This window comes from Phytophthora sojae, assembly GCF_000149755.1.
Source record: "Phytophthora sojae unplaced genomic scaffold PHYSOscaffold_4, whole genome shotgun sequence".
Classification (NCBI taxonomy): domain Eukaryota; phylum Oomycota; class Peronosporomycetes; order Peronosporales; family Peronosporaceae; genus Phytophthora; species Phytophthora sojae.
This window is the reverse complement of record NW_009258118.1, coordinates 7,461,434-7,484,354: the sequence shown is the minus strand read 5'-3', so window position 1 is coordinate 7,484,354 and position 22,921 is coordinate 7,461,434. Positions and strand designations below refer to the sequence as shown.

The window sequence follows — 22,921 nt, the reverse complement described above, 5'->3', positions numbered from 1 at the left end:
GAGTACCCCCTCCGTTAGTCGGCAGTTCGGGCGCCGTGTGCAAGAGGACCCCCGCGATCTGCAAATTTCGCGGATCCACTTCGCCACACTCACTTCCAAGAAGAAAAGCAGCCACATCTGTCTCGTGTGGGCAGCACACACAAAAAGCACGGACCCGACCTCTTCTGGACGGAGATCATGCTTAATGCGGTAACAGACGACTGCTAACCCCAGGAAGCACATGCTCAGAACTCACAAGGATCATCCCTTTTCGGTTGAAAATAAGCTTGAGAATTTGTCTCGCCAAACCACTATCTACCGTGTGTCAAGAGCGATGTTTCAGTCTTAGTGACTATGTAGAGAACGAGTTGCGAACCCAGCTTGATAACGACCGGGCGGAGACGATGTGCTTGATGAAGACTAATTGGTCCGAGTACAAGGAAGTGCTGCAAAAGAATAGGAGACGGCGACATTAGCCAAATTACTGCAGGTATTGTGAAAACCGATTAGTTTGTCCTGTTGAATTAGCCGGTTAAACATCGCTCATAGCGGATTTGAAGACTAATAAATCGGGGATGTCTCAATTATAATTGGAGTATAAATCGCTCATGGGTCTCGTAATTATGTGCAGCCTAGCAATTTCGATCAACATGCATGTACCCTCGGCCCGAGACTCGCTACAGCACCGCGCTTAAACGCGTCGCCTGCATATCTCAGTTACATGCATTATAGCGTGCGGCTTTTCCTGCTTAGTTCTGATGTTAGTGTTGTAGCCTTGACTACATAGCCAAGAGCGACTGCAACGATTGTGTCTGACGGCTGATTTAGCCTACAACGAGCGAATGCCGGTTGCACATCGGACATTCCATCTGAATAGTAAGCAAATCAGCCGCCCCTGGCTTAATCGGCCGAATAGCAAATGTAAATCCGACTCATATGCTCTGACTCTGTAAGTCGTCCTAGGTAGTAATATTGAGTATAAACCGAGGTACCCCAGTCTAATTAGGAGGTCTTATTTATCAAATCAGGGGTCGTCGGTCTTATTAAGCCACTAAATCGGCGGATTAACAATCCAATAAGACATTTTAATCGTTTTTCACAATACTATTTTTATCAATATATGTATCCTTTTATTGATATGGTATTGATATTGGGGGGGGGTCGAACCTTGCTTACTTTTTGGGAGTTGCTCTGCTTACTTTTTGGGAAATTTTCTGCTCATTTCCGAAGTAAGCCACCTCCAGAGGTGGCTTATTTGTGAAATGAGCTGCTTATTTCTAAGTTCAAGTTCGACGTTGCGAAAGCATACTTAGCCCCCGACACCTTCTGGTCTCGGATCGGGGTGCTGCGAGCTCGCCTAGGTGAACCATAGCTCTCGTCCGCGACGCCATAGCCGCAGGCGGCCGCGGGCATGAACATGCAAGGTCTGTCCGTAGGTGTGTGCGCATTAGGTGTCGACTCGTAGACAGTGGAGCGCTCTCCAAGCTGTCTGCGAGGGCATGAAAGCTAGCTATACGAGACCCGCAGCATGAGTGTTGCGTATGTTCTGCTGTCGCGTGCTTACTTCGCTAGGCTCTCCCTAGCGGCCGCCAACACCACCTCCGATAATACCATCGAGGGCGCGCACGCTACTGCGGGTGTTTGCGCTGTGGATACTGCTCTAGCGCGCCCGAGCCGTAGCCCTTCCTGCTTCGCCCTCTCGGATTCGCCACCTAATCCCCATACAAAATCCTATATTAACCAAAACCCCTTACAAATGATACGAACTTGGACTTTGTATGGGGAGACAAAGCAACCCATGATTTCTCCACTCTACCTGGATCAGCTGTCCATAAGTTTTGTCACCTGGGCAGAACCAGTGATTTGTATGTGAGCTACCTGATGAAGCGCAAAAGCGCGCGTGCAGATCTTTATCAGCGTGTTCTGCAACTCTAGTCCAAACCGCACCTTAAAACGATAAAAAATGACAAAGTTACAGCCACTTTTGGTGGTGTCCATATCTTTTTGTCGTGGAGGGGGATAGCTTAGAGCCAGCATCATTTTTAGTCAGACCATCAGTTTAATACATTCGGTACTTTTTAATATGAACTAGAGTATCCAAAATATCATGGTATTACCGGTATAAAGCAGCGAAGCGCGATCGATGATTTTAACGGGGTTGGAATAAAACTTAAGCAAAAAATGCGCGGTTTAATTCACACGCAACATACTGTGCGAACTTCGGCGCTGTGCGACGTTGGCTAAACGGGGTGCGCACGGCGCGACAGTAGTGTATGTAGTGTTCTGGACGTCGCATCATATTGAGCTGCAATAGGTACAGAAGAAACATTCATTGATAGACGGACAAGCCACCTTCGTGGCCATTGTGGTGCACTTTAACCCTAAATGTGCCCGATTAGATGGGCGTGATGTTTGCTGCAGCAAGAACCTAACTAGAGCAATATGAACGCATAACAAAGCGAAATTAGCTTCATAACTGCGGTGACGTGTAAACTGCTCGTTCGTAAATAGAGATATCTTAACAGGTGCGGTTCGCGAAAAAGTCTCGTTGGATGACATCATACTGAGTTGCAACAACTCACGCACCATGGAGTAGACCTTGACAGTTTTTCTTCCTGGTCGTGGGGCGAGCAGAAAAAAGTTAATAACAGAAATAGCGATAACAACATCAGTAGCAAAGCTATTATTTAATAGCGGTTGCAGTAGCGGTGGCATTGACAGTAGGGCAGTTGCAGTGGTAGCGGGCAGTGATCTTGACGCAGGCGAACAATTCCAATAGCATTTTACTGAATAAGAAATATTAATACTTCGTATTGATATTACTTACGCAGCAATGCAAGTCACATATACTATTTAGAAAAAAAGAGAGTGATATACAAAGCCTAGACGACCGATAAGAAGTTAAGATCATCGGTAATGCTTGTGGGGACGGCGATGTTCAGACGGCATCTACTTGTAAATTTAGCTTGCGCCAGCCATGAGATGGCCAGTGATATTATGCAGCAATATATAATAGAAACATGAAGTGGATTTTGGCAGTCTTTCTCCGGCGTGAAGAAGAAAGCAGGGGAAATATCATTGAAATGTCATTATCATAGCTGATATCGTAGTTGTAGCGCAAATAACAGCGGTAACGGCAGTGCCAGCAGTGGCAGCAGATAATAAACAGTCGCAGTAGCGATAGCAGGAGATATGAACTTGCAACTTCAATGACAGCATTACTATGATATCATTAACAATAGTGAAATAGTAGTTTTAGTTGCAGTAGGGATAAACAGTACTTAGTAACAGTGACCAGTAGTAACGCCCGCCACAGTTAGCAATATCAAAAGCAATTTCTTTAACAATAGTGGAATTTCAGTAGTATAGCAATAGAAGTAGTAATGGGGTAGCAGTAGCAGTAGCAGCGGTAGTGACAGTGGCAGTGTCCAGTAGCAGTGACAGTAGCAGCCGCAGTAGCTGGCAGTGGCGGCGACAGTGGCAGTTGCAATCAATACCAATAGCAACATGATGATGTTGTCAACATCAATTATAACCGTGTTTGAGACCAACCGCCGGATATGCTCTTATAGCATCTCTAGTATGAGAATTAAAATATCTAGTGCAGTCATATGAAGCGTTACAGGCATAGTACTCACCAAAATAGTGGTGATAATGGTAATAACAATAACAAGTGCAGACAGCAGATATCTGCTGAGGCGCAGTGTGTCCTAGCCGTAAAAAACGCAAAATTGTTCGGGGCGTTTGCCTCCGCTTAGAGACCCGCACCCCAGTTCATTCGAAAGAAAATCATGCCCAGGTTTTCTTACCGCAATGGATAGTTCACCCTCACCGCCATTTCTACGACACCATTATTGTGATTGGCTGAAAGCCCGTGTGGGTCTAGGTAGCGAATTCCCTCCCTCCCTTTCCTCATTCCAGAATCGGCCGCCTCGAGAAAAGATGGTGAAGCTGTTCTGTGCGATCGTTGGTGCGGCGGGAAGCGCGTTCCCTGTGGACATCGATGGGGGCCAGTCGGTTGGAGACTTGAAGAAGGCGATCAAGGCGGAGAGTGAGGACATTACCATCCCGGCAAAGGACCTGAAGCTCTTCCTGGCGAAGACGGAGGGCGGCGCGTGGCTGAGGTCGAAGGATCTGCTCCGGATGCGGAAGGGGGAGATGCCCGATGAAGTTGAGAGTCACTACATGAAGGAGGAATTGGACGATCCAACGGACAAGATCTGCGAGAGGTTTCCCACAGTCTCCGACGGAACGATTCACGTGCTGGTGATGCTTCCGGAGCAAGAACACGCACAAACTGAATTGTGGCTTGTCACTGGATCCGTTGGCAACGCGCTGAACACGAAAGGGATTCGCTGCAGGCTGTACCGACTGGCGGGGTCATACCTTGGATACTACGATCCCAACCTTCGTGCTGGCGAAACCGACAAGGCGCTGTGGTATGATGAGGTGATGTTGCGGATCCATGTTCTTTTCAAAGAAGGTATGCATTTTGGTTATTGTAGAACTGTGCTGGTTGATGTCTCACAGATGTTGTACAGAGAGGGATGCTTTGCTATTTGAAAACGAACTGCAGACCGAAGGTATCAAGCAAACTTCCCCACTCGATGGCCACACGATCTCGACGACTGTGGCCCCAGTTTCTCGGGAGTTAAGCGAACTGCGACGCATCTTTGCCATGCATTATGTTCCAGATGATACCGAGTCCCCTCAAGTCTCAATGACGACTTTCTCGTCCAACACCTCGATCGTTGACGTAGCGACTGACGAATTTAAGTACCAGCGTATCGAGAGTGAAGAGTGGTTCGGGTCGGTGGGGAAGGCACAGAGCTGCCATGTGATGTCCAGAGAGCATTGCCTGAAGTATCCAAGCTACAAGAAGTATGACAACGACCCAAGCAATCGTCTTGCTCTTTCTGCAGAAATGCACGAGTGGTTTGATGCTCGGTCGTATGCGGTGCCGACGATAAAAATTTCCGTCGAGTCCACATCTGAAGGATTTGTAATCGGCAACAGATACAAGGTACGAGTAGTTTGAGTACGTGCTGAATACTACTTGTTCTAACATTATTTACGATGCCATAGGTCGATTTGGTTGTGCGCGCGTGGAATGCTGGATTCGCAAGACTTCTCTCGCTGCGTTTGAAAGAAGGCTTTGCTGTGTCGGATGATGGCTTGGAGATGCGAACATCCATCTACGTACAGAACAAGAAGGTGTTTTGCGACTGCATGGAGTGGAAGCGCAAAGAGATAGAGAAGAAGTGGAGAGAGCACGAGGATATGGCACCTGCTGTGGACTGACTGCACCACACGTAAGATCCTATTGCGGTTAAACGACTTCAATTTCAATTTGCTTTTCATCCTAATAAATATAAAGTTACTAATATACAACGATGGCGCCGCTACGCGTTACGTTAATGTTTTCGACCAATCGCAGGTGTTGGCGCCACCATTTTTGGACCATTTCGAACGAAAATGTGGCCGCGCCGGCAGCCGGCGCAGGCAGCTCCTGGTGGGGCTTCAAGCGCTGCAACCTCAGCTCCAGCAGATCGTCCATTGTCCTCTCGAGCACCACCATCTTCTGCGTCTTCAGGCACATCTGCACCTCTATTTGCGCCTCGTAGGAGCGCCGGGAAGGCCCCAAACCCCACTGTCAAAGCTCAAAAGACCTCTAGCTCCGGCACAGACGACGCTGCGTGGCTACTACGGGCTCTAGACAAGAAGAAAAAGAAGAAAGTCAAGCCTGATGCAAGCAAGAAGGTCACTAAGCCCTCAGAGCCCGAAAAAGCGGCGAAAAAGACGCAGCCGAAGCCGAAAAATGAGCGAAAAGGAGGTCCACTAGGCCTCTCCATGTCTGTACAGGAGCGCCAGCAATTGTGGCGCAGTGGAGCAGCTAAGAAGCCTGAAGATGAAGCAGCGGAACGGGCCAAGCAGCAGGAGAGAGAACGTCAAGAGACGGGCTTTGATCGTGTCTTCCAGGAGGTCTTCGGGGAGCAGCAGAAGGACAAGAAAGGAGGCGACGAGGAGGAGCTCAACAGTGTTTTATCCAGTGGAGATACAGGCGCCAATGCGTCGTCTTTAGGGCTGTCGGTGGTTGATGCAGAGACAGATAAAGACAAGGAGGTGACGAAGGTGTCGGGCAAACGTAAGGCTGCTCCGAGTGATGACGAGAAAGAAGAGGAGGCGTGGGGCTTCGCGACGGCTGGGAACAGTGGGTTCACTCTCGATGACTTCGACGCTCCATCTGACAGCAACGACGCGGGTTCCGGTGCTGTGGGTGATGCTCGGAAGGCTGCGGAGTTTGAGCGCTGGAAGGCCGAGGACGCCCAAAGTGCGGTGAGCGACAACTTCGTCAAGCTGAACATGCGTAAGAGATTCAAGGGCAGCTCTGGGCGCGCCAAGAAGCGACCGGCGTATCTGCGCGCACGTAATGAGAACCTGCTGGACGAAGCTACAGGTGAGAAATCTTCAGGCCTCGCTCCGGTGGTCAATGCGAACGGTACTCAACAGAGTAAGAAGGAGAAGTCGATGCTGGCTGACGACGGCGTGGACTTCACCGAGGAGTGTCTGGAAGCGCTGGCCAAAGCCGAGAAAGCGCGTGGTCTCTCTAGTCAAGAAAAATCGAAACCGAAGAAGGAGGCCGAGCCATTGACACCGCCGAGGTGTCATCATGCGTTGGTCTGTCAGAGCTTGGAGGTCAAGAAGAAGAACAAGAACCACGGCCGCAAGTTCTTCGCCTGCCCGCTGGGATTCGATGAAGGTCGCTGCGACTTCTTCCTCTGGGAAGACGACCACGTCCCGCTTGCACTGCAGACACTCTTCACGGCTTCTTCTTCCTCTGGCGGTGTTGCTGAATCCGCAGCAGAAGCGGAGGCCACTGAGTGCGTTCCTCTGGATATCGAAGCTACTGCAGAGGAGCAGCGAGAGGCAATGCTCACCAATCTGCGCCTGGTGTTTGGGCACGCTGACTTTCGTCCTGGCCAGCAGTGGGCGATCTCAAGGGTGCTGCGTCGTAAGGACACTCTCCTTGTGTTGCCCACGGGTGCAGGCAAGTCGCTGTGCTATCAATTCCCAGCGCTCTTCTTGCCTGGAATTACGCTCGTGATCTCGCCGCTTATTTCGCTGATGAACGACCAGTACGAGAGTCTCCCCGCCCCATTGAAGGCTCGCTCCGTGTGTCTTTCCGGCTCCGGCTCGGATTCAGGCTCGTCCAAGGCGAAGCATGCGGCTTTTGTGCGTGATCTGCTGGTGGACAAACTCTCTCTGATCTTCCTGTCGCCGGAGAAGGCGCTGGGTGCTGGAATGCAAGCGCTGCTCGCGTTGCCGCGGGTCCGTGCGCGCTTGGCGCTAGTGTGTGTCGACGAAGCGCATTGCGTCTCAGAGTGGTCCCACCACTTCCGTCCAAGCTACTTGCGGCTGGCAGAGGTCTTCCGCCACGCCCAGTGCGTTTTGTGTGTGACTGCCACAGCCTCGCGACGTGTTGTCCACGATGTATTGCATCAATTGCGCTCACGTCGGCAGCTTCAGAATCAAGGTGGCGAAAGCGAGAGCGACATGGTGCTGCAGATGCCATGGCAAAGGAAGAATCTGGCGCTGGAAGTTCGTTCCGTCCGGTCGAATGATGAGCGACTGCGGCATCTCATCCACATCCTCCCCGAGTTGAGCAAAGGATCATCACAGTCCTCCAAGGCTGGCGGTGGTGTTATCGTGTACGTTCACCAGCAACGGCAGACGGAGGAACTTGCAGCTCTGCTGCGTGAACAATTGCCCAACGCTTGGCGCACTGCTGGAAAGGTGGTGGCGTTTCATGCTGGCATGGCGCCTGAGGCGAAGGAAAAGGTCCGCACAGGTTTTGCGCGAGGCAGAGTGCGCGTTGTGGTGGCTACTATCGCATTTGGTATGGGCATTGACAAGAAGAATGTGCGGGCTGTTGTGCACTTCCACATGCCGTCGTCTGTCGAGGGATACGTGCAGCAGATTGGACGAGCTGGTCGTGACGGCAAGTCTGCGCGAGCGTTGCTGTATCTGCTGAATGAAGACGCGGTGCACTTCCGCTCGTTACTGTTTTCAACCGCATTACATCGCGACCAGCTTCGGAGGCTCATGGCTCTTGTCTTCCAGAGTCGGGAGAGCTTATCCCCAGCGAGCAAGAAGCATGTAGTGGCTGTGAAGTGCTCGGGAAGAGGTCAGAGAGCTGGCAGTGACCTGACGCTGGAGTCTCTCGAGCGAGATTGGCTGGAGCGCCACCTTGACCTGAAGGCGGCTTCGATCGAGACGTTCCTCACGTTGCTGGCCCTCGAGACGCAGCGTCAGAAGGACGACGAGCTGGGTTTACGCGTGACACTCCAACCTCTGAGCATGAGTCAATGTACACTGCAGCTGCTGGACACTCAAGCGAAGAAACTGGGACCGCAATCTACAGTTAAGTCACTGCTCGGAGCGGTGCAGCGCAAGGAATTGCCTAATGCACGCGTGACACATCGTAAGGACGGGTATCTGAGCTCTTGGGTTATCGACTGCCACCTGCACGAAGTAGCTCAATGGTACGGACGGACGACTGGTGCCAACAGCAATGGAGACCAAGCTGCAGCCCTGTTAGCAGCTTCCGACGCTCAGCAGGCGGGTGAAACCAATGCTGCTGCGGTCGCTGCCGCCACGAATGAGCGTCGGCTGCTTCAAGAATTGCGAGCGGCTCAACAGACTGGTCAGATCCAGCGCTTTTCGCTGTCACAGCCCGCATTCCAGCTGCAGTTGAGCTGGAGGACTGAACTGACTGACGAGATGAAGAGTGAAGTCGTGGACCGATGGACGAAGCTGTTGTACGCGAAGCACGAGCATCTCGAGTCGCGCCAGCTTGCTCGTCTCGCTCATTTGTATGGAGCGCTGTACGCGGCAGCTCTACCGGCGCCTTCTCCGACGTCAACCGCGCGTGATGGCGAAGATGAGGAAGACGAAGAAGATCTGGATAATAAGGCCCATGCTCTCGAGACCAAACTGGTACGTTACTTCGAAGACGACGACGATAAGGATGATGCTGCAGCCGGTGGAGACGACGTCGAAGGTGACGAGGATGAGCGTTTGCTGCAGAAAATGCTGCGGCCGCTGACCGAGTCTCTGATCGAGGCTATCGAGCGGGATACACGCTCACTCATTCAACTCCGTCTTGGCGGTGGAGGTCCGCTTGAGGGCAGTGATACTGAAGAGAGCAAGAGCAACGATGAAGGTATCAAATGGACGAGTTACGCTGTGGCCAAGGTATTTCACGGATTGACGACGCCGCAGCTTCCAACTCGGCAGTGGCGCGACCACGTCTGCTGGCGACGGTACTCTGACGTGGCCTTCGCCGGGAAGGGGCCATCGTATCTCTCTAAGTGCGATCTCACATTTATTGAGCAATTTCTGACTACCCCCGTATCGCTCAGGTTTGCTTATCTTTTGGTCATTTTCTTGCTCAGATATTGGGAATCCCTTGGCTTACTTTTTTTTCCAGGTTCGACTCCCCTATTTAGGGGAGTCGAACCTGGAAAATAGTATCAGTATCGCTGATATCAGCTTCGTCAGAAGGCCGAGATACCCGATACCAGCTAAACTCGCGCTGGTATGAACCCCTGCTCGGGCCTTCATGCCCCCTGGCAGCAACATCCGCGTCGTCCAAAAGAGACAGGTGCACTATCTGCTGCAGTAATGTTTTCGCTTGTTCGGTGAAACCAGAGCCAGCAAAGAGGAGCCGATTTCCCCATCTTCGACGAAATCTTGCCTAGGTGCCCAGGAACAGCTTGGTAAAGCGCGCATTGCTTGCGTTTGTAGCTGCCCTCATTGCCGACAGCGCACCAGTTCATTCTCGAAATCACCTGGACACGCGTTGACAAGCATGTTCCTCCCCAGACTCCTGGCGACGCTGTTGGCTCTCCCCGCGTTGGTTGTCAGCGCTGCCGACGATAACAGCTGCACGTTCGGCCCCTCGGAAAACTGCGGGATCGACTCGCTAACTGTGTCCACAAGCGATGGCAGCGCCCTCATTTACCCCGGAGGAGACACTCGCTGCGCCTTCGATGAATACAAGGACAACACGACGACGTTTGAGTCGATCTCCACGTACTTCTTCCAGGTATTCCCTAACGAGAAGAAGGACAAGTCCAAGGTTCTTCTCTACTTCCAGGGTGGCGGCGCCTGCGTCGACAAGTTCACATGCAACTTTGCGCTGCAGTGCCAGCTCGGTGCCAGCCCTCTTGTCAAGCCGAACGCGAGGGTTGACAACAGCGGCATCATGGCTCGCGGCTCTGCTGGTAATCCTTTCAACGACTGGAACATTGTCTTCCTCCCGTACTGCACGGGCGACCTTTTCGTCGGCAACACGGAAATCGAGGCCTCCGAAAGCCCGTACAACCAAGCTCTCGGCAACAAGCAGTGCCTCGGACAGAACCGCAGCATGCACCTCAACGGCTACAACAATGCCAAGGCCGTGCTGGACTGGGCTCTTGAGAACTTTCCCAACCCGGAGCAGCTAGTTCTCGGTGGCTACAGCGCCGGATCACTCGGTGCGCAGCTTTGGTCGGCCAAGGTCGCCAAAATGTGGGAGGTCGAGCAAAAGGGGACAAAGTTTCAGGTGCTGGCCGACAGCTACGTTGGTGTGTTCCCTGAGCACAAGACGACCGCAAGCTCGCTTGTCAACTACTACGGTGGCTGCGACGTGGACCTCAGCTTCCCTGCGCCACTGGCGGAGAAATGCAAGGCGAAAACGGCCACGGCCACGGAAATGGTCGATGCGCTGATCCAAGAGGCCCCCAAGAGCGAGTGGTTGTTCATCGACAGCACCGGAGACGCCACACAGCGCAAGTTTTACGAGCTGGCGCGACTGGGCATCGCAGGCTACCCGTTCACGACGCTGCTGGACGCGGGCGAGTTCTACGGCAACCTGACGCAGATAATCGACTCGCACGCGAAGCTGACGAGTGTGACGCGGTTCAACATCGACAGCGAGCAGCACGTGTGGCTCAAGTCGGAGGGCTACGCGACTGCCAAGAGTGTGGACGGCGCCGTGCTGGGCGACGTGCTCTCAAGCTGGCTGCAGGGATCGGCAGCAGCGAACAACGCGACCACTCCGAACGTCGGGACAGTGGCGCCTACGGTGGGCGGCCAGTAAGTAAGAAGATCGGAGCTGTCCAAACTAAATGGTTATTAGAAAACATGCGTGTGTCCACCTTCATGCGGCGTTTGCTACGTTGGTAAACTCGAGGAAAGTGGTTGAAGTGGGTTGACATCTGATTCGGACAGCGAGAGGACAACAGCATGACATACGGCAGGATTGCATTCCCCATCGCAGGTTGAAATCCAGCTGAACGGTTCAGTTCCTATCCGCTACTCGGCGACATGGCGCTCCACCGCAAGCAGCGTGGCGTGGCGGACGCGCAGTACGTACGCATCCCGACCTCGAGCGCGGGCTACTCGCTGCATGAGGCGCACCCTCGCGCGCAGCGGGTGTACGCCAAGCGCTACGCGGCGGGCGACCGCTCGCGCAAGATCAGCTCGCTGCAGCTGCGCGTGTGCTTCTTGCTGTGCGTGCTACTGTACTTTGGCGCCATCTACTTCGCGGACGACATCGCCAGCATCGGCCGAGTGGTGGGCTCCGAGCAGAGCAGCCAGAACTTCTTCGTGTACTCGCTGAGGCCGCGTGGCAGAGGCCACGTGCGCGTCGGCAGGGCTGTTGACGCCAAGAGGGCGGACGCGTCGCCGGCCCCCGTGTTGGCGTCTGTTGCACCCGTGGAGGAACAGCAGCAGCAACAGCAAGAACAGGAGCAGGACGACCCGCCAACGGAGTTGCCGGAGCTGGAAACCCAGTCGCCTGCGGATGAAGTCGCCGCGACTGCAGAAACAGAGGAGGCACAAGCGACGGAGCCACTGGAGCAGCCAGACACAGAGACGGAGGAGGAGACACAGCTTCAGGATGAGCACATGCATCCAGATAACGCCCCGGGAGACGAAGTCCATCCTGACGATCAAGGAGAAGATGTCGCTGCTCACCAAAGCGAACAACCTTCTCATCAGGAAGTCATTATTAATACAATGGATCATCCAGAAGACCGAGCAGCAACTCCGTCGACTATACGCGTAGAGCCAAGCCAAGATATTAATCTCAAGGCTCAAGGAGTGGGGCAGCAAGAGACGATCGCCACTCCAACTCCGACGAAGCACTCTGACATGGACGATCCTCAACCCACTGCTGCTCTTCGACAACCAGAAAAAGAGGCAATTGAGCCGGCAGTAGCTGTCGACCCGGTACTACCGGTCGCTGCGGTGCCTGCTGCAAGTCCTGCGCGTAGTAAGCAACAGGATGCCCAGATTAATGCGGACGACCAGCAGAGGCTCCCCAAGCAGCAAGCTAATCTAGATCGGAAGCCGGGTGATCAACCTGCTGCAGTCGATGGACGAGAGCAGTCTTCACGAACCGGCGGACAGGAGCACCAGCGAGAGGAGATCGACGGACAGCGCGCGGCGATCGATGGTCAGCACGACACTGCAGGCGGACAGCAGGAGCTTACGGCCGCCGATGGCCAGCACGGGGCGGTAGACGGACAGCAAGAGGAACAGCTTGTTGAGACGACGCAGCCCTCAGAGACACCCGCGCAGATGACCGAGCACATTTCGGATATTTAACTGGACAAACTTTAGATACATTGGACACAACTGAGTCAGTGCGGTGCTGGCAGGAGGCAACTCCGCTGATTTCAGGGAAGCCCCGCTGGTTTAGCGCCGGATCGGTTTGAAGGTCTCAGCATGTGTGCTTGCCAGATGATGCCCAGCGCGAAGCACACATCGGAGGCGACTGTCGATCGCTTGGAGCAGCTTTGGTTAAACTGCGCCCGAGTCGTCCGTACACAACGGAGATTGGAACAACGCCTGCCAGCCTATCCAAGCAGTTTGCGGACTGCGAGTTCCTACTGTTCGTAGAGGTACTGTAGCGCCCACCCACCCACGACAGCGACTTGAGCCGAGCAACGCGATCGGACAATGCTTGTGTCCATCTGAAAAACTCAAATCCGAAGCAGCCGTAACTGCAGATTAGGGCTAGGTGCTTATCATGAAGATCTTTGGCAGGGCTTCAGTATCAGCAGGTTTCGTTGCATACAAGTGTCTAGTTGTTTGGCCAAACTGCAGTATCAAGTCTCCCGGAGACGTTCCTCTCTCGCAGTCCCGCGATGGGGCAAGCACAGCACACTTGCTGCTCATATCGCGTGCCTGCAGGGTTAGCCCAGGCCACGTAGGCCAGTGCGCCATTTGATCTGCCAGGCCCCATGCGCCGCTCCGCTCTTCCGTCCTACGCGCTCGATGGTCGCCGCGCCGCGAACTTTGCGCCGTCCACAGCGGCGGCTGCTGCACCCGCCGGGCGACACACGCGCTGGTGGCTGCTGTTCTACGTGGTGCTGGGATTCTACGCGCTTACGGTGCTCGGCTCCTTCGTCGTGGGCTGGGCGCCGCAACCTCCGGCTCCGCAGCAGCAACAGCAAGTCCTGCTGCAACAGCAGCGGACGGTGGTGGACGCCGCGCCCGTCAAGGTGGGGACGACGGACTCCAACGAGCCGGAGGAAGGCTGGCCCGCGCAGGAGCTGAACGGGGGCGAGACGGAGGAGAGGGAGATGCAGCGAGAGCTGGAGCAGCAGCAAGAACAGCAGCAGGAGCCACAGCAGCAGGAAGGTGCGGCCGAGGATGAGAACGCTGCAGCGGAAGTGACTACTCCTGCGCTCAGTGAATTGGCGACTGCTACGCCTAGTCCGACTACGACGACCCCTGCTACCACGAGTCCGAGCACTCCGGAGGTGCAGATTCTTGCGGAGAAGAACGTCGAGATCCCCACGCGGCAGAATGACGTGGTGCTGGTTGCTGCGAACGAAGATGAGACGAGGCAGGAGCAACCCACCCCTGAACCAAGTGAAACGAAGGCTTCGAGTCAAGAAGGCGACGAGGTGAAGAACCCGAACCAGGCGGAGGCGGAGATGCAAGCCCCGCAAGAGGAGTGGGAGGTCGCGGACTCCAGCAAGGACGAGGCTGCCGAAACGCCTGGCCCGTTGGCGACACCCATGAACGCCGTGACCCGACCGCCGGTGCGTCGCTCGCACGAATTCCTGCAGGCCATGTACCTGGTGCATCTTCCTGAGACGAAGCCTCCGAACCCGTACTTCCACGTGTTCCCTGTCGGCAAGGATCTTCCTGGAGAGCAAGCTGCGTTGGTGGCTGGACTGCGAAACAACGCAGCGGATCGCGATACTTGGTCGGTGGAGGGCTACCAGCACGAGGTTGATCGACTCGAAGGTCTGAAGAACGAGGCTAAGGAGGAGACCGAGCGGTTGAAGCTGCTGATCGGTGCAACGGATAAACTTATTGCCGAGGAAAAGGATCGCCTGGAGGACAAGCGCGCAGCCAGCACTCTGGATATTCGCAAGCACCAGCCGAGAAAGATCCGAAACAGGCTGAAATGCATGGGCTGGCGCCAAACCGGACAGTGCGACCCATACGGCAAGCGCGAGCCAAATGCAGACCTTGCATGCAATCAGATTGCGCAGGGAGGTGTGTCTGGGTACTGCGAGGTGCTGGACGAGGACACCGGCGAGTTGTTCCGCGTCATGCAGCTCAACTGCTCCAGTGTGCGCGACCACGTCGTGTTTTCGTGCGCGGAGGCCGCTGACTTTGCGAATTTCGGCCTCATGGCCCAGGGCGTCTACGAAAATGCTTTGGCGCAGAACGAGTCGAATCCGGCCAAGCTGCTGGGCAACAACGGCACTGGCAACGGCATTGTCATGGTTGTGTACCCGAAGCTGCTGTCGAGTGTGTTCGCATCGATCAGCGTGCTACGGTCTTACAACTGCACGCTCCCTATCGAGCTGTGGATCTCGCAGCCGGAGGTGGTGCGCACTCCCAGCATGCGGCCAACCCTGGAAATGCTGCAGCAGCGGTTTGCAAATGTCACTGTGGAAACCATCATCGACCCGACAATCGCCGGGTTCTCTACCAAGATTCACGCAGTTCAGCACAGCAAGTTCGAAAACGTACTGTTTCTCGACGCCGACAATGTTCCTGTGCGCGACCCGACGTTCCTGTTCGAGAGCAACGAGTTCCTTGAGCACGGCGCTATCTTCTGGCCCGACTTCTGGCATCCCGAGAAGACGATCTTCAACATCCAGCGCGAGTCGCTGCTCTGGGAGCTTGTGGATTTGCCCTTCGTGGACATGTTCGAGCAGGAGAGCGGCCAGGTTCTCATCAACCGAAAGCGAGCCGCTCTCGCACTCGAAGTGTTGATGTTCTATGCATACCACCGCCCGAGCCACTTTGAGCGGCTGGTGTTGGCCCATGGCGACAAGGATCTCTTCCGCCTCGCGTGGATGAAGACTCATACACCTTACTACATGATGCCGTTCCCACCTGCGGCTGCAGGCGTGGAGCGTGGGACATACAAGAAGCAGTTCTGCGGTATGACCATGGTTCAGTTCGACGTCGATGGCAACGTGCTGTTTCTGCATCGCAATGCCAAAAAGCTTGATGGCAAGGTGGACAAGATGGACCCGAAGTACTGGACGCATCTCCAGTCGTTCAAATGGGAGCAAGAAGTCTCGGTTGGTGATGGCGAGGAAATTATGTTCCCAGCCAATCGGACGGCGGTGCAGCGTATGATGAGCTACGAGGACATCAAGAAAAAGTACCAGATCGGTATTCAGCCCAGCGGTGCGCTCTTTAAAGAATTCGAGTCGTGCTACGGCGCAGAGGCCAACGTCATCGGCAACTACAACTTGACCAAGTTCGAAGACTTGCCTTTCGCCAATTTAGAGCAGGAGCTGATCGACTATGCGCACGAAGGCGCTCTCCTGATGGCACAGGCGCAAGGCCGGATGGTCGTGCAGTAGACCCCACCCACGTCAAACTACGGGCCACCAACCATAGAAAATGTTCTAGACGTTATTTACTAAATCAAAGTGCCCATTGTTCGCTATGCATGGCAGTACTTGCAAATTCCAAGGTCGAATGAACCAGGACTACATGTATATGCCCACTGCTTCCAAAACCCACAAAGCTCAACAAAAGCAACGGTTTGTATTCGAAGCAAGTATTCCCCCCGCCGGTGAATGAGGTATCAAGACGGCATCGCCGGTTGCGTGCGCTCTCCACTGCGTTAAACAGATCGAAAACCACCGGGCCATGAAAACCGGCAGGTAGGCTTGCTCCTCGACAAAGCCCCAGCAAACGGTAGGCGTCAAATTGCACGGTAGAACACGTAGTGCTTGTTGTGACATCCATACGCGGACTTTCAAATGCACCACTCAGAACCGAGTCCAAGCGATACCCACGAACGTCAGGCGAACACAGAGAACACATCGTACTCCGGGATACTGTCACCACACGTCTGCCATATAACTCTAAGCTGTGTCCGTCATCCGCATACCCCCAGCCTTGAAAAACACCAACTTCCAATTTCAGTGTGTGAAAGTCCCAATAGAAACGTGATGGTCTGACTGCTCCGATAGCGCGGTGACTTGGACCGAAACATATATCTGAGTTCAGGAGCCCGAGCTGGCCTGCAGCCTGCAGCACCCCGTAGCAGAGAAGATGATTTTTCCCGTTTCCTGTCGCGTTCTGGATGTGAGCATTGATATCTTCAAGAAGGGCTCCATGTAAGGGGCACTTAAGCTCGACGATAAGGATTTTTCCGCCAGTCGACATCGCCGCCGAGGCGATAGGTTTGAGTATTCCGACTCCAGGTAGCTCCTCCAGTTGGCCAGAGTTGCAGCACACAGCTCGAACGGAGTGCCTTCGCCGCCACCGGGAGGATGCAGAGAGTTCTCGACTTGATGCCAATCAAGACGCCGGGTTGCGGCGTTGATCCTGCTTGCCGCCATGTTCCTGGTTTCTCTGCAACTAGTGATAGTCTGATAGTCTCATCCAGTAAGCCTTAGCCCCCTCCCAGCGCTACGCAAGACTTGGTGCTGTTATCAAGCATGCTGCCCTCCACTAAGTACGATCACCATCTGGCAGTTAGCTGCGACTTGAAACGAACAAGCGATACTGCGCATTATCTACCTCGGCCATGGTGCTGCTGCGCCTCCTCTCGCTGTTGCTGCTGTTGCTGCCGCTCGCCTCGGCGCAGCAGTGCGCACACTTCGCGCAGGACGATCTGCTTTCCCGCCTGGAGACGCGCGTGCCCAAGTGCCTCGGCGCCTGCGTCTCTTCTTCCGCGCTCTCGACGCTGACCGAGCGCTTCGTCGCCAACGACTTCGACCGGCGCCAGCCGCTGGCGCTCGTGCTCTTCTCCAACTCCAGCGATCTGCTGCACGCACTAGCAGGCGCCGTGGGCTCCTCGCTCTTCGGCACCTCTCGCTCGCCCCACACGGTGCAGCGCGTGGACTTCCGGGCGCTGCTGGAGCCAGCGCGAGCCTCCAACTACGACATCAAGCAGACGCTGCGCTCCGCGTTGACCGGGCCGCTGCGCGCCTGCCCCGAGCGCAGCCTCTTCGTGCTGGACAACGTGCAGGCGCTGGACGACTCCGCGTTGCCCGTGCTGGACGTGTTCCTTGACCCTTTGAACGGCAAGCGCGCGCAGTTCCAGCACTACGTGGAGGGCAAAGCCAGCCGCGTGTACGACTGCGCCAACTCCGTCTTCCTCTTCCTCTACAAGGTCACGGCCAGTCTGTCGCCCCTGGACGGAGGCGAAAGCGGGCCGGGCTCGACCAGCAAATGGCGCGAGTTCCTCATGCAGCAGTGGACGCGAGCCGAGGGAACGCTGGAGGAGTTCACACCGCAGGCGTTTGTCGGCCGACTCACGGACGCGCTGGCGGTGTTCCCACCTGAGAGCGAGGACTCCATCGATGAGAGCTACGAGGAGTTTAAGAAGACGCGCGAATGGCGCCAAATGTGCGAGCTGCAGACCATCGAGAAGGAGGACCGCGATGCCCAGGCGGACAGTAGCTCGGGAGACTTCGGAGGGGCTGCGATGTCACTTGTAGCGGAAAACGTTGCTGCGGCCGCACCAATGATTCCTGGAGCACTCGTCATGCTATCAATACCGGCGTATTTGCTGATTTTGACACGGGCCAAACGCTGGAACGGAGAAATCACGAAGCAACGCGAAAGGGGCACGATCCACCGCCGCAGCGGCGGCAGCAACAACCGACGGAAAAAGAGGAAAACGCGTAGTAAGTGAAGAAGAGGCGTCTGCGTAGGATTAGTGCTTCAAGAAGGCCGTAAAGAAGGTTTTACTACTGATGCAAGGCTGAAGTGTACCTTGGTGTCGAAGCAGCTCGTGTGAGTCGCACTATTACATTTCCATTAGCAGAGTGCTACACCATAACCACCCGCAGAGTATCACGCTGGTCACCTCTCCTGCCGGAATGAATATCAGGGTGTGAGCCCTTTGGAAACCGTACCCGAACGCAGCTACTTAAGTAATGGGTATTTGTACATGTGCATTGATGCTACCTAGTTCGGGTTTTGTACTTTGCGTTGACGGATCTGCTCTGCTTCGTGAGCAAACTTGCGAATATGCATCTCTAACTCAGGAAATGGCAGGTTTGCAAATTCTTGAGTGTAGAAATGCCGGTTCTTGCTTAACTCTCGCTGACCGTAGCAGCGTTGCCAATCCGGGAACTGCGGAGTAGCTCTGTAGGGCTGGATTTTGTAGAAGCCTCGCTGCGAAGTAGTGTTGAATGACAACAGGTGCGTCCACATAGCAGGATCTGGCAGTCCGTCGGGTTCGGGAGGTTCCATCGTAGGTGCTGGCGTCGAGCGAAGCCTTGCAATCTCTTCGTCTACTGCTTGTTGATCGGGAACGCGGTCGATGCCTTCCTTCAGCAGCTTCTCGCGGACGTTTTTGATGGCCTGCGGTCGGTAGTAAATAACCTCGCGCTTCACCTGCCCCGTAAGCTTGTTGGAATTGCGGTGCAAGAACAACACATCGCCCCTCGGATCGTGCTGCACTATAGTCATTCCACAAAAGGACCCATTGGTGACCTTGCCTGCCACGGCAGGGGGCGTCTGAATCATTGTGAACGGGATATCGAGCTTCATCCAGGCGAATCGGAACAAGTCCTTATCCCCGTAGGCAAGCTTGAGTCGCGTAAAAGGATTTGGGCGCCGAAAGGTGTAAAACTTCACCAGCTCTAGCGGAGCAGCGTGCCGTTTGCGGTCAATGAGAAGCTGCCCACTTTCTTGCTCAAAAGAGTTCACAAACGTCGTCCCCAGTACTTCCCAGAGGAGCGATTGGCCGTGGATATTGAAGATCGTGTGGCCTGGATGCCAGAAGTCCGGCCAGAAGACTGCCCCAGTGTCCACAAACTCTTGTGATTCGAACATGTAGGTTGGATCACGCGCAGGGACGTTATCCGCATCGAGGAACAGCACTCGCTCGAAGAAGCTGTTGTAGACGGCGAATACTTTGGCTCCAAACCCTGTGGCCCAGTGGTCAGTGATCTTGTGAAAAGAGATACCGCCTCCAGCGCCACTTGTATTCGCCAACTCCAGTAGCGGTGCAAGGGCTTCGGGGCCACCACGAATCTCGGCCTCTCGGTACCAGATTTCGATCGGAAGCTGGCATCCCAACACCGCCCGAAGCGCTCGAATAGTAGCGTAGGCACTGGGAATCAGCCTGGGATACACCACCATGACGATCCCGTCGCGCGGCTGGGTGGTTGATTCAACAACATTTGGAAGAGCAAAACCTGGCACAAGTGCCTTCTCGGCGGCCTCGAGAGACTCCAACTGGTAGTTGACCAGATTCGGAGCCTCACTACACCGGAAAGTTGCATCGTACCGCAAACTCGCGCAGTAGCGCTTCATCACGCGGAAGAGCTCACCCGTATCTTGATCCTCCACCTCGCAGTAGCCAGACAACGAGTTGGGGATGACTTTATAGCAGTCCTTGTCATTCTTTGGTTCACGGGGCCCGTGTGGAGTGCAAAGGCTGGTGGCGCGCCAGCCGACGCATTTCAATCGGCGCTTCTTGCTCTCGTTCGCTGGCAACATCTTCACTGAGCGCGCGTGCTCTTCGGCCTCTTGGATCGAAGCCTTCCATGTGCCCCCCCCCCCTCCACCTGGACCTTGGGTCGCTCTTCATGCACAGGCAGAGCAAGGCTCGCTACCTCATCTCCCGCTTCGTCCTCCTCTAGGCTTCCCGTCGCTGTCAACAGAAATTCCATGCGCATCAGCTGCAACTCCTTCGCTTCGTCGAAGCCTTCCATGTGCCCCCCCCCCCTCCACCTGGACCTTGGGTCGCTCTTCATGCACAGGCAGAGCAAGGCTCGCTACCTCATCTCCCGCTTCGTCCTCCTCTAGGCTTCCCGTCGCTGTCAACAGAAATTCCATGCGCATCAGCTGCAACTCCTTCGCTTCGCGAACGGCAGCGCGCATCGCAGAGCGGAGGGTGCTAGCAGCACGCGATCCATCGGAGCCATTCAGAAGCCCCGCGTGGCTTGCCGACCAGCACACCAAGAATGAGGCATAAAGCGCTGCATCGACCAGCAAACACTTCAGGAATCTTCTTCTTCTCGGTGCCGACGATGCAGGTGCAGGTACCGAAGAGGTGGCTGGCTGGCGCGAGTCGCTGCTTACTACCGCTGGAATCGCAGCAGCGTGGCTTGCTACGCGAGGCCGTAGTAGGCGGTCCGTCTCGTCCTGCGTCATGCCGGGCACGTTCAAGTTTGGTGATTCAGCTTGAGCTGATGCCGCGTCGGCGAGATACCATCGCCATGTCCACAAGACCCCCTTCTCAGGCACAAGGATACTTGGGGAATCCGCATGATTCCGGCTAATCATGGGAGCTTTGCGATCCATTCACTTGCGCCGGTCGTCACAGGCGAGATAGCGGACACCTTCACGTGGCGATGCTGTGTCATACAGCGTCGGATAATCGCATGGGATCAAGATGTTAACGTCGTCATAATTTATGTCTACAGGCTGCAGTCTGTGAACTCTGTGTTCTCTACTACGCTCGAGCATTCTGAGCCGCCTGCTCTGCTGCCTCCTTGGCAAACCGACGCAAGTCAGCTTCCAGTCCAGCGAAGCTCAGACTAGCGATCTCTCTGGCGTGGAAGTTCGGGTTCGAGCCGATGTGGCGCTGCCCGTAGCAGTGCTGCTCTTTCGGGAACTGTGGGTCCGCATTATACGCCTCGATCACGTAGTCTGCGCGTTCGGCGGTGCTATTGAAGGACAGCAAGTGCGTCCAGATCATCTCGTCCGGGTATTCGTCGGACTCGGGTGCTTCCAGCGTGGATGCCTGTGTCGTCGCTGCAATCTCGGCCTCTACTTCACTCCACTTGGGAGTCATTCGACTGTGGCCCGTCTTGGCCGTCACAGCCGCGAGCTTCTCCTGTGCTTTAGCTAGAGCTTCAGCACGAACGCCCTCGACTTCTTGTGTCCGCACACCCGTGAGCTTGTGCGAGTTCCGATGCAAAAAGAGAACCTCGCCCTGAACGTCGTGCTGCACCATCGTCATACCGCAGAAGTTGCCGTCGACCACTTTGCCAGCGACTGCAGGCGGCGCTTGCATCATGTGGAACGACGCGTTCTGGTGCATCCACGCGAAGCGGAAAAGGTCCTTGTCGCCGTGCGCGAGTTTGAAGTTGTCGAAGAGATTTGGGCGGTGGAAGGCGTAGAACGAGAGCACTTCCATGGGCGCAGTGTGGCGCCGTCGGTCGATGAGGAGCTGGCCACTTTCCTGCTCGAACATGTCCTGGAACGGGAGGTCGAGGAATTGCCACACGAGGGACTGGCGGTGGATGTTGAAGATGGTGTTGTCAGGGTGCCAAAAGTCTGGCCAGAAGACAGCGCCGGTCTCCAAGAACTCGGCAGACTGGAACAGGAAGCTCGGGTCCCGTACAGGAACATTGTCGGCGTCAAGGAACAACACCCGCTCGAAGAAACTGTGGTAAATGGCGTACACTTTCGCCCCGTAGCCGAATGCTCGAGCGTCGTTGATCTCGTGAAACGCGATGCCCCCAACCGACTCGGCCAGCTTCTTCAGCGGCACCAAACCTTTGCGCACAGATCTCATTTCGTCAGGACGGTACCAGAGCTCAATCGGCAGCTGGCAGCCCATCACGTCTCGTAGAGCTCGCACAGTAGCGTAGGCGCTCGCTAGTAGCCTTGGATATACAACCATGACAATTCCATCTTGGCCTCTGGATTGGTTCGAGTTCACACCAGGAACCTCGGGCACCACGTGCGGCAGTGCGTAACCAGGGGCTAGCGCTTTCTTCGCCACCTCCTTCGCTCTGATGGGGAACTTGACAAACTCGGCGGCGTCGAGGCAGCGGAACCTCGCGTCCTCTCTCACGCTGTTGCAGGCGCGCTTCACCACCTGGAAGACTTCACCCGTGTCTTTGTCCTCGAGTTCGCAGTACCCGGACTGATCGACGGGCACCGGTTTGCCGCAGGGCAAATCCAGCTCCGGCAGTCGCTCGCCGTCGGGGTTGCAGTCGCTCGTGGCCTTCCAGCCCCGACATCTCAAACGGGCGTCCACTTTCTTCTTGTCCTTCTTGTCCGTCGGCGCCATCTTAGCTTGCATCTCGGCCTCCTGCTGCCGAGCCACCGCTAGAGCAGCTCGAATCGAGATCTCCCTAGCCGACAGTTGTGCCGCTGGAGGTGTTGTCGGGGCTTTCGTTCCATCCACCGATGCGGTGAGCAGGTTACCAGAAGCGGCGCTGGAGCTTGAGAGGCCCAGGACTTCGAGCTGCCTGGCATTCCAGCAGACGAGCAACACAACGTAGAGCGCCCCCGTCAGCAGCAAGAGTCTCAGCAACCACAGTCGCCAGTAGCGCCGACCAGCGAGAGAAGCCGCTGGCGCGGCCACGACTGACTCCACCCCGTGGCGCGGCAGCAGCGCCGACTGACTGGCTGCCCTCGGTCGGAGCAGGCCCTGGTCCATCTCGAGCGAAGAAAGCCGAAGTGGTCGGCCCGGTCACCAGCG

General features: G+C 55.3%; 8 protein-coding genes across 8 annotated transcripts; 6 read left to right on the top strand and 2 right to left on the bottom strand.

Moving 5' to 3' along the window:
• The first annotated feature begins 4,053 nt into the window (after positions 1–4,053).
• PHYSODRAFT_286146 (hypothetical protein) lies at positions 4,054–5,368 on the top strand. Its single transcript, XM_009529784.1, is given in 5 exon segments — positions 4,054–4,080; positions 4,231–4,462; positions 4,521–5,002; positions 5,065–5,304; positions 5,315–5,368. The coding sequence occupies 3 exon segments, from the start codon at positions 4,432–4,434 to the stop codon at positions 5,278–5,280; spliced, it is 729 nt and encodes a 242-aa protein (XP_009528079.1). The 5' UTR covers positions 4,054–4,080; positions 4,231–4,431; the 3' UTR covers positions 5,281–5,304; positions 5,315–5,368.
• An 86-nt stretch (positions 5,369–5,454) lies between these two features.
• On the top strand, positions 5,455–8,541 carry PHYSODRAFT_498663 (hypothetical protein; the record flags this gene model as incomplete). The annotated part of the gene is made up of 4 exons (XM_009529783.1): positions 5,455–5,947; positions 5,993–6,252; positions 6,541–7,899; positions 8,467–8,541. Coding segments are annotated over 4 exons (2,187 nt in total), but the record flags the coding sequence as incomplete, so codon positions are not given.
• A 108-nt stretch (positions 8,542–8,649) lies between these two features.
• On the top strand, positions 8,650–9,321 carry PHYSODRAFT_408315 (hypothetical protein; the record flags this gene model as incomplete). Its single annotated transcript, XM_009529782.1, has 1 exon — positions 8,650–9,321. A coding segment is annotated over one exon (672 nt), but the record flags the coding sequence as incomplete, so codon positions are not given.
• Positions 9,322–9,850: 529 nt separating this feature from the next.
• On the top strand, positions 9,851–11,122 carry PHYSODRAFT_301445 (hypothetical protein; the record flags this gene model as incomplete). The annotated part of the gene is made up of 1 exon (XM_009529781.1): positions 9,851–11,122. The coding sequence occupies one exon, from the start codon at positions 9,851–9,853 to the stop codon at positions 11,120–11,122; it is 1,272 nt and encodes a 423-aa protein (XP_009528076.1).
• A 227-nt stretch (positions 11,123–11,349) lies between these two features.
• Positions 11,350–12,633, top strand: PHYSODRAFT_301444 (hypothetical protein; the record flags this gene model as incomplete). The annotated part of the gene is made up of 1 exon (XM_009529780.1): positions 11,350–12,633. The coding sequence occupies one exon, from the start codon at positions 11,350–11,352 to the stop codon at positions 12,631–12,633; it is 1,284 nt and encodes a 427-aa protein (XP_009528075.1).
• A 638-nt stretch (positions 12,634–13,271) lies between these two features.
• PHYSODRAFT_315438 (hypothetical protein) lies at positions 13,272–18,163 on the top strand (the record flags this gene model as incomplete). The annotated part of the gene is made up of 4 exons (XM_009529779.1): positions 13,272–13,308; positions 13,342–15,441; positions 15,577–15,860; positions 17,024–18,163. The coding sequence occupies 4 exons, from the start codon at positions 13,272–13,274 to the stop codon at positions 18,161–18,163; spliced, it is 3,561 nt and encodes a 1,186-aa protein (XP_009528074.1).
• Positions 18,164–18,438: 275 nt separating this feature from the next.
• PHYSODRAFT_504318 (hypothetical protein) lies at positions 18,439–20,637 on the bottom strand (the record flags this gene model as incomplete). Its single annotated transcript, XM_009529778.1, has 2 exons — positions 18,439–20,022; positions 20,215–20,637. 2 exons carry the CDS (start codon positions 20,635–20,637, stop codon positions 18,439–18,441), a joined length of 2,007 nt encoding a protein of 668 aa, XP_009528073.1.
• A 301-nt stretch (positions 20,638–20,938) lies between these two features.
• On the bottom strand, positions 20,939–22,879 carry PHYSODRAFT_500489 (hypothetical protein; the record flags this gene model as incomplete). The annotated part of the gene is made up of 2 exons (XM_009529777.1): positions 20,939–22,590; positions 22,645–22,879. 2 exons carry the CDS (start codon positions 22,877–22,879, stop codon positions 20,939–20,941), a joined length of 1,887 nt encoding a protein of 628 aa, XP_009528072.1.
• Positions 22,880–22,921: the final 42 nt, after the last annotated feature.